At 35.9% G+C, this 13,624-nt stretch overlaps 2 protein-coding genes and 2 non-coding genes across 4 annotated transcripts; 2 read left to right on the forward strand and 2 right to left on the reverse strand.

Annotated features, from left to right (window-relative positions):
- The first annotated feature begins 216 nt into the window (after positions 1-216).
- On the forward strand, positions 217-5,119 carry LOC132179927 (ADP-ribosylation factor-like protein 8a). The gene is made up of 6 exons (XM_059592741.1): positions 217-370; positions 1,630-1,711; positions 1,822-1,854; positions 2,011-2,132; positions 4,055-4,216; positions 4,658-5,119. Exons 1-6 carry the CDS (start codon positions 333-335, stop codon positions 4,773-4,775), a joined length of 555 nt encoding a protein of 184 aa, XP_059448724.1. The 5' UTR covers positions 217-332; the 3' UTR covers positions 4,776-5,119.
- Positions 5,120-6,062: 943 nt separating this feature from the next.
- TRNAP-UGG (transfer RNA proline (anticodon UGG)) lies at positions 6,063-6,134 on the reverse strand. The gene has a single exon. It is a non-coding gene; the product is annotated as a tRNA-Pro (tRNA).
- Positions 6,135-8,947: 2,813 nt separating this feature from the next.
- On the reverse strand, positions 8,948-9,019 carry TRNAP-UGG (transfer RNA proline (anticodon UGG)). Its single transcript has one exon. It is a non-coding gene; the product is annotated as a tRNA-Pro (tRNA).
- Positions 9,020-11,054: 2,035 nt separating this feature from the next.
- LOC132177345 (LIM domain-containing protein WLIM1-like) lies at positions 11,055-13,219 on the forward strand. The gene is made up of 5 exons (XM_059589615.1): positions 11,055-11,526; positions 12,058-12,154; positions 12,252-12,292; positions 12,468-12,551; positions 12,806-13,219. The coding sequence occupies exons 1-5, from the start codon at positions 11,386-11,388 to the stop codon at positions 13,031-13,033; spliced, it is 591 nt and encodes a 196-aa protein (XP_059445598.1). The 5' UTR covers positions 11,055-11,385; the 3' UTR covers positions 13,034-13,219.
- The last annotated feature ends 405 nt before the right edge of the window (positions 13,220-13,624 follow it).

Genomic DNA, 13,624 nt, shown 5'->3' on the forward strand with positions numbered 1-13,624 from the left:
CCAGCGCGTAAGTGAACCTCACCAATAGCAGACTCATTTTTTTCGTAAAAGATCCAACGCTATTGGTCCGTTGCCCAAGTACACCGCCCACCCGATGAGGCGCGTGGATTAGCAGAGAGGAATATTTTATCTTGTCGGCTTTTTGTAATTTAAAAATTCAATCATCATTATATTTATATATAATTGGATGAATAATCATTATATATTTTCATATTTCTGGGTTAAATAGCGATAAAATTGAAAAACCAGAGCAAAGACCATCACATCTGAGATCAAATTCCCCAGTCGAAGCCCTAAAGTTTTCTTTGGATTTGTTGTATTTATCGTTCACAATGGGATTATGGGAAGCTTTTCTCAATTGGCTACGAAGGTAAAAAGTCTCTTTCCCTCTCTCTTTTTGTTTGGATGGTGAGAAAGTGTAGGAAAAATAAAAGAATTGAATTCCGAGTTGTTCATTGTTTGGGAGCTGAGAAGATTGTAACTTAGACTCTGCTGAATCTAATACTTACACACACGAAACATCGCAGTTCATGAGATTGATGAACTTGCTTTCTTTCTTATTCAGTTTTAGATTGTAAAGAAATGATTGGAATAGGAAAAAGTTCCAGTTAGATTAGGCAAATACTATTCGACCTGTTAACTTAGTTTATTTTTTTCATATTGAAGTAAAATAGATTTCAAATTTTGTTTCATATTCTGTTTCTACCTTTCTAGTTAACTTTATAATAGATTTTTTGGTACATGCTTTTTTTTTTTTTTTTTTTTTTCAATAGGAGATGAAGTTTTTGGTTGGGTTATGTGATTGGTATCAGGAAAAATGTAGGATCTAAGTTGATGAATGGTATTGAATATAAGCTTGGTCCTTGTTTAATGAATGTCCTTCGAATAAACCTGTGCATTGGTGGAGTTTGGGAAAGGATATGAAGAATAGGTAGAATATATAAGAAGCGTTGATGATAATTTGGCAGAGTATGAAGCTGGTATGTGAGAGGGAAACTTTAGTAGTTCATGTCTTTTCGAATCCTCCATATTTATTCTTCCGTTAAGTTACTTACTAAAAATGACAATAAAGGGGTACCCTATGAGAAAAATGTTAGGGCCAGGTACTCAATTCTTTAATGTCTGGATGGTGAAAATGTGCTTCTTTATATGGCTTTTTCCCCTCTTAATATTTCATATAATTGAATGGACACTAGTGCTAAAGTAATATTTACCTCTGTCCTCCCTTTTGATAATGAGCATATTTTCGGCTGCTGTTTCTTTTAACAGCTGCTGAAACTCAGCTTTGTTGTTCTCACTAGCATTTTTGCCTTTTCCTCAATGGATTTTATCCTTGGTATTAAATGGCTGGGGATTCCTATGAATCAAGTATACCTCTTCATGTGTGTTTGAGGTAGACTTTGTATAATATTCTGATTCTGGTGCCGGTGTTTATTAGTTGCACACTATGTAGTTGGACGGAATGACATTGTGATTAATTTTATGATTCCCTAGATTTTGCTTCCAGCCTGCCTTTGTGCGTGGAATTGCTTGTGATAACATGTTGTTGCATATTTCATGAGTTAATTTGATAGGTCCTCTACATTGCATTACAAATTTATGCAATAATTTTTCTTTTTCGAATTTTAGTCTCTTCTTCAAGCAAGAAATGGAGCTATCTTTGATAGGCCTTCAGAATGCTGGAAAAACATCACTTGTAAATGTTGTTGCAGTAAGTAAACTATTTATGAGAGGTGTGGTTTTTTTTTTTTTAAAGTTTCTTTTCCTCTCTTTTGGTTTGATGCTGATGGCAAAATTTCTGTTCTTGGAACTTATTTCCAGACTGGTGGATACAGTGAAGATATGATCCCAACGGTGTGTCATCTTCCTTTCTCTTAGAATTTTATTTGCCTCTAATTTTCGCCATAGAAAGATGTCATTCTCCCCAAAAAATTTTAATTGTATTGCCACAAGTTTCTGTTTAATCATCTTTTTAGACATCTCACTTTAGGTATTTCTTTTTATCCACAGGTAGGATTTAATATGAGGAAGGTAACTAAAGGGAATGTCACAATAAAGCTGTGGGACCTTGGAGGTCAACCAAGATTTCGCAGTATGTGGGAGAGATACTGCCGTGCAGTTTCGGCTATTGTGTGCGTCCCTTTTCTATTTCCTTAACCTTGCCTGTGAACCTACAAGCTTCTTATTTTTTACTTATTTCTCTCGTAATTTTGAGATGACATTGGTTATAAAAAGGAAAAATAAATTTTATGATGAAGTTGGAATGTTTTATTCTTAATATTCTGTTATATGCATCTTCTTCTTCTTGTTTAGTCTTTTCACAGAATACATCTTCATGAAGCTCTGGTGATGAAATTTTACCATGTTAGTGAATACATTGCCTCTCCCCACCTCCCCTCCCCTTTTTTAAGCATTTCTGACGTTTATAGTCACCATGTATCATGGTTTCATACTTTAAGCTCAAGCATTTCTGTCAAAAGAAATGCCATCATAGGCCCCTGAACACACTTGTTAATATGCACTCTTGTAGCGAAGTACAGGGATTTTTTATTTTTTATTTATTTTTTTTTTTTTTCACACATGTTCTGGTAAACAGTGTTTTCTTCCCCTCTTCTGCTACTTGTTCCCGACTGCAGAGTACCATGATTAGATAATGTTGTTGACTTCAAAGTAAAATGCTAGTCTGCTGCTTAAGCTCCAACTATAACACTTTATTGTTATCATTCCTAAAGTGGATGTCTCTTGGAAGGTATGGGAAAAACTGAAGTTTTCTCATCTGTCATAGTGAAAACCTTAGTCTAGAAGCTTCTCTTCTTTCTTATGGGGGTTTATGATTTATACTAGTGGATGTTGCCAAGCTCAAAGGAAGGTGAGTTGATGGGTTTGCATTTTTCAAAACCTAGCTGCCTCCCTCTTCCAGAGAGACTCTCCTTCTTGCACTCCTCTCCACTTTGCCTCCCTCTCTTTCTGCCTCCAACACCATCTTCTTTTGTAGTGTCAGCAAGTCTAGCCTTTTTGCCAACTAGATCTCCCAAACCTGTTTCTCCTCAGCATCCAGTCCTGCTTCGTCTCCCCTGTCGACGCTCTCCATGGCAACCTTGGGATCCTCACCCTATTCATGGTTGTCGTATTGTTCAGTATCTCCGAGACCACCGACGAGCTCCTTTGTGTCCATCTCGCTCTCCACCATTCGAGCTAACAACGTGACATTGACGATAATCCAGTCTTAAATTGACAATCTGAGATTTGCTGGAGACCATAGAAGTAGCCAACAGGAAGAGTTGCCATCGGATCCCATTTATCAGATCTCCTAGTCTTGTCATTAGTTTTTCAGTTTCACAACCACATTGAGATACTTTATAATTACCAAATTACTAATTGCCACCTTTTGACCCATTAATAATGTCACATTTTTTTTATAAAAAAAATTCTGATTCTTTTGCTTTTTTGACATTTCTAAAACCTTCATCAAGAATTAGAAACAACAATTATTCTTTTCCCTCACCCATCCTATACAACTTTTATGGCCACCATCTTCGCAATGTTCCTGTTTCTCATCTTTCTATTATGGATATCAAGAAGAGCCAGAAAATTGCTTGGAAATGGACACTTCCACCAGAAGTTTGTGGCGCCTGGCCTGTGATCGGCCACCTCCACCCCTTAGGAAGCTTTTAACTACCCCTTATAATCGTGGGTAACATGGCTGAAAGATATGGACTAATCTTCACTATCTGCTTGGGTATGCATGAAGCTCTAGTAGTAACCAAAAGATCTGTGCATATTTTAATTTTAGGGTCCTGGATAAAAGTAAACAAATTTTACATGGCTATGTACTTTTTCTTGTGCGATAATTTATTAAAAAAGCAAAAGAGAATTTCCTAAGTGCACATAAAATATAGCTTTTCTTTACATTTTTATTTTTATTTTTATTTTTATTTTTATTTTATTTTTTTGTATTTTGTATTTTGTAGTTGATTAGTTTAGATTATAGCTTGCCAATCCACTCTAGTTTTTTTGTCCAACAATTTCTTGCCTTGATCTTTGCTTGTTACAGGTATGTCGTGGATGCCGCTGATTATGAGAATGTACATGTCTCAAAAGGTGAACTTCATGACCTGTTGAGTAAGCCTTCACTTTATGGCATTCCCTTGCTGGTACTGGGTAACAAGATTGACAAACCAGGAGCTTTGTCTAAAGAGGGTCTGACAGAGCAAATGTAAGTGCAGAGTCTAGAAATGTTAAAATGGTCTTTTGGTGGGCCGTCAAAATGAGTATTTTTTAAATGAAATGGAAAGTATCCATTTAGTGTAAAATGAAGGATAATATTTAATGTTAAGACAATATTACCCTTCATTTTACACTAAATGGATACTCTCCATTTCATTTGAAGGAGAGTATCCATTTAGTGTAAAAAAAAAAAAAAAAAAAAAAAGAAATGCTTGGTCACACTGTCATGTAAAAATTAAAATGAGAGATTTCCCTCCCCAATTTTGACCAGCTACAAAATATCAATGTTTCTCATATTTTAGCCAGCAGCATTGAGGATAGAGGAAACATTAAATAGTGCATAACAAATTGTCATACACGTGGCTTTTAAGTTTTTTGTTTTTCCTTTGTAAATTCTTTGTAATGTTGAAAATGGTGTTCCTCCATGCAGGGGGCTCAAGTCAATTTCTGATAGGGAAGTTTGTTGCTTCATGATTTCTTGCAAGAACTCTACCAACATTGATACAGTTATTGATTGGCTTGTGAAGCATTCTAAATCAAAGAATTGAGTCTCAGCTTCTGTTCCTTTCCTGCTGTCATTCATCACAACTAGAAGAGAGATGGATATGAAGCTGGTTGAAGTGATTTCGGCTGTTTTCTCTAACTGGGTTTACTACTGATCAGTCTGACCATCCTCTTTCTCTCCTTGGTTTCAGTTACATTATTTAGACAACATCTGGGTTCTGGTGCAGGTTGTCTTGATGTTGGCATTTCTTGTATATATTATGATTGGTGTGTGTTGTAATGTAAACATGCTGCAAATCTTGTGGTTTTGGAAGGGATAATGGCTTTTATGTATTCTTTTTTGTTAGGCGGCTTTTTATGTATTCATCTTTGGACGAGTTTCACTTCAGGCTCGCAGGTTTTGATGTATTTGGTCTTATAGTGTATAAACTTTCAGATTGCTGCACTAACAAACGGGGATTTAATTAATGGAATTATATTAAGCATTTTTTTTTTAAATGGAAGCGGTGCCACTAGGCCAACTGGCGTCAGTTGCCTTTGCACCAAATTGCGAGCTTCAGCTTGTAAAGTATTCAAGCAGGGCAACGAGATTTGTGGGTCTGATTTGTACCTTTTATTATAAAAATGCTATCCAAGTCAATAGCATCACATGGGCCATTTCTATTGGTCAAACCACTTTTGGCTTGAATATGGCTTTACCAGGATTTGAATCCACAATTAGCTATCAAAATTGCATACGATATATTTAATGTGAGAGGGTAGACGAGTCTCTCACCTGCTTGAGCAAGTTTTTGAACAGCTCGAACAGGTACTTGAGCAAGCAAGGGATCTACTTACTCTCTTACATTAGTTGTCCATGTAACACGCACCCAATTTCGATCCTTAAAACACACACAGAGTCATGCTCTTGCCTTCATCCGATGATGTGTGAGTTTCTTGTCCTATTCCAGATTAAAAGTCTTTCAAGCCAACTTGTCTCTCCCTTTTAGTAATTATTTTGGGTTTGCTTCTTTTTTTTTTTGGTTAATGTGTTGCTTAAATTTGTTGCTGTTAAGACAATATCATATTTATATCCTTAAAAAAAAAAACTCCAAATACTTCAATATATCCAAATCAACAGATGCTGATTTGTTGAAATCTAATGCATTACTTTATTCACTGATGAAGATTCTTGTCAGCAATAAAATGTATTTGGATATATTGAAACCCTCTGCAGTTCTTAACTTGGGTAAGGTCTTTTATGCTTAGTTTATTTTACTAAAGTATATATACATATTTATTAAAAAAATATATATTGAACTGAAAACTAGTGAACATAAACAATGATTAATGGGGCATTCCGAGAATCGAACTCGGGACCTCTCGCACCCAAAGCGAGAATCATACCACTAGACCAAATGCCCTTTTGATAATTAGTTTAAATAAAATATTCAGATTCTAAATATTCATACTACTTGTCCACACTCCACCTATTAGTAAATATGCAGGCTCATTTGATATTGCCTTTTAGGATAGTTTTTTGCTTTTTAGCCAAAAAAAAAAAAAAAAGCATTAAATAAATTACTAAAACACAGAATACTTACAAAACACTCAAAACTACTTTCATCTTTATGTCACACTACAACCAAAAAGCCAAAAGCACACTCTAAAAAGTTTTGCCAAACGAATCCAAATTTGGAGGTTTGTTATCTCATATTCAAGAGGAGAGGCACTTTGGTTTTGCTTAATATGTAGCCAAGAAAAAGAAAGATTAACCGTTTTATTATATGTATCATAAAAAAATGTTGCACCATACCTCCATCTCTGTTTGTGGGTTTTTGTCTCCCTGTATCATGTGGTTTTATTTGTTAGTGGAGACTTTTGAATCCGAAGTTTGTAATAACTTGATGACAAATTTTGTCCTAATTTTAGTAGTGTCCCTCCTAAGGTGATTGTCGTTGTTATCTTGCAAAGATTAGAATAGGGTTAAAAGGTCTTTTGAGGGTCATGCATCTACCCGTGTCTCCTTGTTAGGGTTCAAGTAGGATTGAAGGGTCTTTTAAGGATCATGCGAGCTCACAAGGGTCATGCCAATGCCCATTCAAGTAGGGTTAAAGGATCTCGTGAACAGTGGCGGAGCCAGATGTTTAAGAATGTAGGGGTTGTAAAAAAAAATTTTGCATCCTAATTTTTTTTTTTTCGTCCTAAAAATTTTGTTCACACTGAAAATTTGGTAATTCACACAGTATATGTATCACAAAAAAAATCTTATAAAAATTCATAAATATATGCTCAAATTGATATATTATAAATATAACATGTCGGCACTATATCAAAAAGATAAAAATACAAAAAAGTGTCTAGAACTCAGAGGAGAAAGGGAGAGAACTCAGAGGACAGAGGCCGAGAGGCGAGTGCGTGAGTCTTGAGAAAGAGGGAAAAGAATTTTTTTTTTTTTTTTAATACTTGGAGGGGCCCCTTTGTAGCTGATCGTGTGCTCGGTGTTCCAGACAAGTGTTCAAAGTTTTTTAAAAAACAAAATTCTTTGTGGAATTGTGGGGGCCGTATGTAGCTGGATGGACGAGTGGTCAGCAGCTAAACAGCCTAAACTTGTGCTCAAAATTTTTTTTTGTAATTTCTCTTGGGGGGGCCGTGGCCACCACTGGCCCATACGTGGGTCCGCCACTGCTCGTGAAGGTTATGCTCCTACCCATTCAAGTAGGGTTGAAGGGTCTAGCAAGGATCATGCCCCTCTTCGTCCTCTATTTTGGTGCTTTACCGCTTTATGCGGCCATTTTCATTTAGCTTTTGTCTAAGATATAGAGGATCGAGTCATTTATGCCTTTATGATCATTTTTCTTAGCTTTTGTGATCATTTATGGACTCATTTCCTATTTTTTGTTTACCATTTTGGCAATGTTTCTTATGCTTGGATTTGTTATTAGAGAGCCCACCCCTCTTAGATTTTGGTTCCATTTTAACCATCTTCTTTTTAATATAATGGAATGTACTTATAAAATAAAAAACTAAAAAAAAAATGTTGCAAAGCAAGTGCTCGGACAACTAATGTGAGAGGGTAGGTGGCCTCTTCACCTGCTCAAGCAAGTATTCGGGCAGCTTGAACAAGTACCTGAGCAAGCGAGGGGTTCACCTTCCCTTTTCCATTAGCTATCCCCATATATATGTACTCTAAACCAGTTTTGAGTACAAAAAAATATAAATTTGGGTATGGTTCCAAAGATGACCTAAGAAAAAAGCAATGTATATGATTTCAGGCTTCAGATGACCCAATTTTAAGGTTACTCTAGTTAGTGCCTCTACTCTTTCTTCATGCTCGGTTTGTTTGCCTAGAAGTTGCAGGAAAATAAGTATCTAAAAGAAGCTTATGTCACTAAACAAAACTTACCATGTTTGCTTTGGTATCAGTTGCTGCAGCCTGCAGTCACCAGGAATGTTACTCTATGATTTTCTCATTCTCTGAAATCTAAACTTCTGAGATGCCCTTTCCAAATACCTTTAAATTTTCAATCAACTTTTGAAAGTTTTTTAATAATGATTGATCCAATGGTTGATTGAGACTACCACGTCATTATTGTGGGATAATTACTGGATAAAAATGTAGTTTCTAGCATTGCTATTTTGTCCACAACTCGATACAATTTCAAGGCTTTGGCTTCTTGTTGGTTACCTTTCTGATGAAGCCTGTTTACAGGTAAGTAGTTAATGTGTTAAAAGATTGATGTAAGAAGACAATTAGGTGAAATGCCAACCACCACCAAATGTCTTTTGCATGTGGGATAGCAATCTTTGGTGGTAAATGAACACCAAAGCTAATAAAGGATGATAGATTTTGGGTTTCTTCCCTGTCTCCCCTTCCATGATATCAGCATTTGTTAAAATCTAATGCATTACTTTAGTCACAGATGAAGTTTCTTGTCAGCAATAAAATGTAATATATTGAAACCCTTTGCAGTTCTTAACTTGGGTAGGGTCCTTTTTTTTTGGCTTAGTTTATTTTAATAAAATATTAAAAAAAAAAATGAACTGAAAACTAGTAAACTCCATAAACAATTAATGATCAATGGGGCTTTCCAAGATTCTTGTCAGCAATAAAATGTACTTGGATATAAACCCTTTGCAGTTCTTAACTTCTTAAGGTCTTTTCTGCTTAGTTTATTTCAATTAAAAAAAAAAAAAAAAGAACTGAAAACTGGTGAACATAAAAACAATGATCAATGGGGCATTCCGAGAATCGAACTCGGGACCTCTCGCACCCAAAGCGAGAATCATACCACTAGACCAAATGCCCTCTTGATAATTAGCTTAAATAGACTAATCACATTCTAAATATTCATAATACTTGTCCACCTATTAGTAAATATGCGAGCTCGTTTGACACGCCTTCTAGGATAGAATTTTGCTTTTTAGCAAAAAAAAATAAAAATATTAATAAACAAATTAAAATACAAAATACTCAAAACTACTTTTATCTTTATGTCATATTACAACCAAAAGGCAAAAAACACACTCTAAAAAGTTTTGCCCAACGAACCCAAATTTGGAGGTTTGCTATCTCATATTCTAGAGGAGAGGCACTTTGGTTTTGCTTAATATGTAGTCAAGAAAAAGAAAGATTAACCGTTTTATTATATGTATTGGGAAAAAAAATGTTAAGACACTCCTGGAAATTACAATAAGGTCCACTGGTTCAGCCTACAAGAAAGATCCCAGCTTATGTACATGCGCTCAAAGTCTTGCAAAATGGATCATTTCCTTCTCAAAAAGCTTTCCCATTGAGGATTTTATTTTCTTGTCTTACCCATAAAAACACCCTTTTTAAAAAAATAAAATTACAGTTTAATAAAAAGAATAGTGGCACTTGGTGTCTTGGGCTAATTGTTGTCCATGTTAAATGGGATTTCATTTTAACTTCGAGTAGGTAATTGGCCTATTTTGCCCCAATTTCAAAGAGGGTCAATATCTTACTGAGCCTTAACAATAACATACCCAATGAAAGAAAACTAGAAAAGCCTTGGTCAAGCTTGCTAGTGATTACATTTATGCACTCAATGATGCCCTAGATGTCGATGAAGATTGGCGAACAAAATTGCAGACGATTCAGACAGTTTCGATAGAGAGGGCGGGTGTGCGATCCACCTACTTGGAGTTGTCTCGGGCCATACTTTGGATTGTCCGGAACAACTAAGTCTCGTACCAGACCTCTCTCTCAGGGTTGCCTGAATTAGCTACAATTTGGTCAACAAATTGCAGCCAATTCTGATTTCCAAAAATCTTAAACCATTCCAAACCAAAAGAAAAAGACAAATGATGACCAAAAGATAAAAGTTTCGGACTTTTCTTTTACTTTTTTTTTTTTTTTTTAAAAAAAAAAAAAGAAAAAAAAAAAGGATAAACCGTGTTGTTAAGAAATAAGAGAAAAAGAGAGAGAAGATAAAAGAAGATATACACTCCAACTAATGTAGTAGTAACTAGTAAGAAAGATGGAAGCCAAATAGGAATCCAGATGGGCAAGCCATGATGAAATTAAACAATCAAAAGCCTTAGACCCACCATCTTTTGCAAAAGAAAATCAATTCTCGATTATCTACCCACAAAATCCACAAAAGTTCATGATGAGTTAGCTCCCTAATCTTCTTTTTACACATTTGATTAGATAGGGGAGCTTCCTAATCTTTCTATTTTATAAAACTTCACCATAATTAAAGGTGTTTTGCCATGATGATAATTAAAAGTCATCATTAAATTAATAATCACCACCTACAAGTTCAAATCTTATGAATTGACATGGTATCATACTCATTTTGTAAGTTTTTCTTTCTTAATATTTGTTTTCTCCTGTGATGAAACCTAACTCGGTGCGCAAAATTAATTAGATTATTTTGACACGAGTAGTACCATCCCACCCCTCTGACATGGCAGTGTCAATAACCCTTGAATCAATCCGTGTTTAAAAAATAAAATAAAAAAATCTAATGACTAAATGACACTGCTACGTCGACAAAGTTACATAATGGTAAGATATAAATATGGTTTATAACATTACTCTTGAGTTTGGGTCTAGTTCTCATTGGAACTAAACCTATTAGCATTGGTATATGTGTCCCACAACAAAACATAGAAGACGTGTGTTCTAATTTTAATGAGTTCAATTCCGACCGGAAGTAGACCCAAGCCAAAACTTACTGGCGAATAGCAAAAGTTACATGTATTAACTACTTTAGTGCATACTTAAAAAAAAAAAAAAAAAAAAAAAAAATCCTACTTTAGGACGTTAGTTTTGGAAAATGGATCCAATGCGAATAATTTACATAACATAATTAAAATATATAACTGTACTAAGAAAAAAAAAAAAGTGGGGGAGGGGCCTGACGGCCTACGTTGTTAACATAAGATGTTTGGCATATGAGGTAGCTTTAAATCCGGGACAAAATGATTGCTAAATGGCCACTCACATCAATTAATCTATAAATTTGGTTTCATGTCGCCCGCAATTCACTGCAACCCACAATTCTCTCACACTGCTTTTCATCTCCTCCTCTGGTTTTTCATCTCTAGCAATTGAAAGAGAGAGGGAGGGAGAGGAAGAAAAAAGGTGCAAAATAAGGCTGCTCTCTCCTGCTCTTGCTGATCCTTCCCAAGGAGTGGATCGAGGCAATGGCCGCCACCTTCGCCGGAACCACACAGAAGTGCACCGCCTGTGACAAGACTGTCTACCTGGTTGACAAGTTGGCTGCCGATAACCGGGTCTACCATAAGGCCTGCTTCCGATGCCACCACTGCAGGGGCACCCTCAAGGTAACACTAGCCGTATACATATTTTTGTTTTGTTTGGCCAACAAGAAAAAGGAAGGAAAGAGTTCATTATCATCATCTTCTTGCATGGATCATGTACATTTTTCCCCATTTTTTATGCATCTACTTCGAACCCTTGATGCCTCGGGAAATGCTTCTGCGATCACCAGTCTGGTGACTAAACAAGGATGGGAAGAATCAATAAGAAAATGCATACAAGCTGTGGGAAATGGATTTGGCAAGGAGTGGAAAAGATAAGAGAAATATATGAAAAAAACACACGACTACAGTGGAGTCGTTGATAGACTATAAGTTAGCCTTAACCCGACTCAATCGTATTGAAAACAATTCAAACCAAGTATAATAGAAGATCAATAATGTCCCAGAAGGAAAAGGGCATCAATAGCTCTATATATCTAGCTTGCCTGAATATGTGAAAAGGATTTTAAATTCATTAACCAAGAGCTGATAAATTCTCAACGCCAACTCATTGATCTGAAGAATAATTCATTATGCTGTTTTCTCCATTTGCAGCTCAGCAACTACTGTTCTTTCGAGGGGGTCCTTTACTGCAGGCCTCATTATGATCAACTCTTCAAGCGAACTGGCAGCCTGGACAAGAGCTTTGAAGGTATAATTTTTCTTCTGGATTCAAAGACATTCCACTTGTCTGCACTACCTTATTATGATACTTAATTTGTTCTTCTTTCTTCTATATATTCTTTCAGGAACACCCAAAATCTTGAAACCTGAAAAACCTGTTGAGGAGGTACTCTCTTCCTAAACCACATTCTCACCTTGCTCAACCCTAGAAAATAAGCATTATGCTCACCTTACTGAAAGCAAGTTTATCAAGTTTACCAATTTCTAGAAGGCCAAAAAAAAAAAAAGGAGACAATAATTTCTAGACTACTTGCATGCTAACTTGACCTGACAATTAACAGAACGCGAAGGCAGTCTCGAATTTGTTCGGGGGCACCAGAGAGAAATGTGTGGGGTGCAATAAGACAGTTTATCCAATTGAGAAGGTAACAACCATAGAATACCTTTAAGCATGATCAGCATATATGTTTTACATCTAAAATACATCAAGCATTATTCAAAGAAATAGCAGCCTTTGTGACCAAACTGTTGATGCTAATGCGCAATTCTGCAACTCTTAATGGTTTTCAAGGTTTCAGGACGATCATTTTGCTTCGGCCAAAACCAAGATGGTCTCTTTGTTAGTGTAAAAATGTAATTGAAAATAGATGGCATATTAATGATGTTTACTTCCTTAAAGGTGACGGTTAATGGGACTCCATACCATAGGAGCTGCTTCAAATGCACCCATGGAGGTTGCACCATAAGCCCATCCAACTACATTGCCCATGAAGGAAAGCTCTACTGCAAGCACCACCACATCCAACTCTTCAAGGAGAAAGGGAACTACAGCCAACTTGAGAGCGACCGAGAAAAGAATATAATATCTGAGAAAGTCACTGCTGTGGAAATTGCTGCTGAATCATAACCCACTTCAACAACTTCTCATGTAGCACCCACCCTTCCCCTATAGTTTGTAATGATGTCTTGCTTGTAAAATAAGGTCTGTCTTATGAACTTCTGTCATAAAACTTGTGGACTTTCAGATGTACTGTTGTGGGTTTGATTTACAAGGTTTAGTTCATATAAAATGTGCCTGTTGTGTTGTGTTTCATGCCTTCAGCATCTGCATACAATATGAAGTTTTCCCGTGGCTTGAAATATCATGTAGATTCGTTACTAGTATATCTAATTATATTTTTAAGTACAATTGAGCAACTCCTCATGATATCAGATTTCGTTCATTCACCTACCTTTTTTAAAAAATTTGTTTTGTTTGGTCAATAATTGATCAATTAAAAACACGGGAAACCTTAGAATCAGACTAATGAATCAAAAATACTTGATGACGATTTACAAAACTAAAGTACCGAGGACACATAGAAATTGAGCAGACAAAAGATGCAGAGCATAATCAAAGACATTGATACTGAAAGCAGTTCCACTTGAGAGATGTAAGCAAAAACTCAAGTTAAATAAGTACCTAATTTCTGAAGTCCAATAATATTTCTTTGCTGTT

This window comes from Corylus avellana, chromosome ca4 (genome assembly GCF_901000735.1).
Source record: "Corylus avellana chromosome ca4, CavTom2PMs-1.0".
Classification (NCBI taxonomy): Eukaryota; Viridiplantae; Streptophyta; class Magnoliopsida; order Fagales; family Betulaceae; genus Corylus; species Corylus avellana.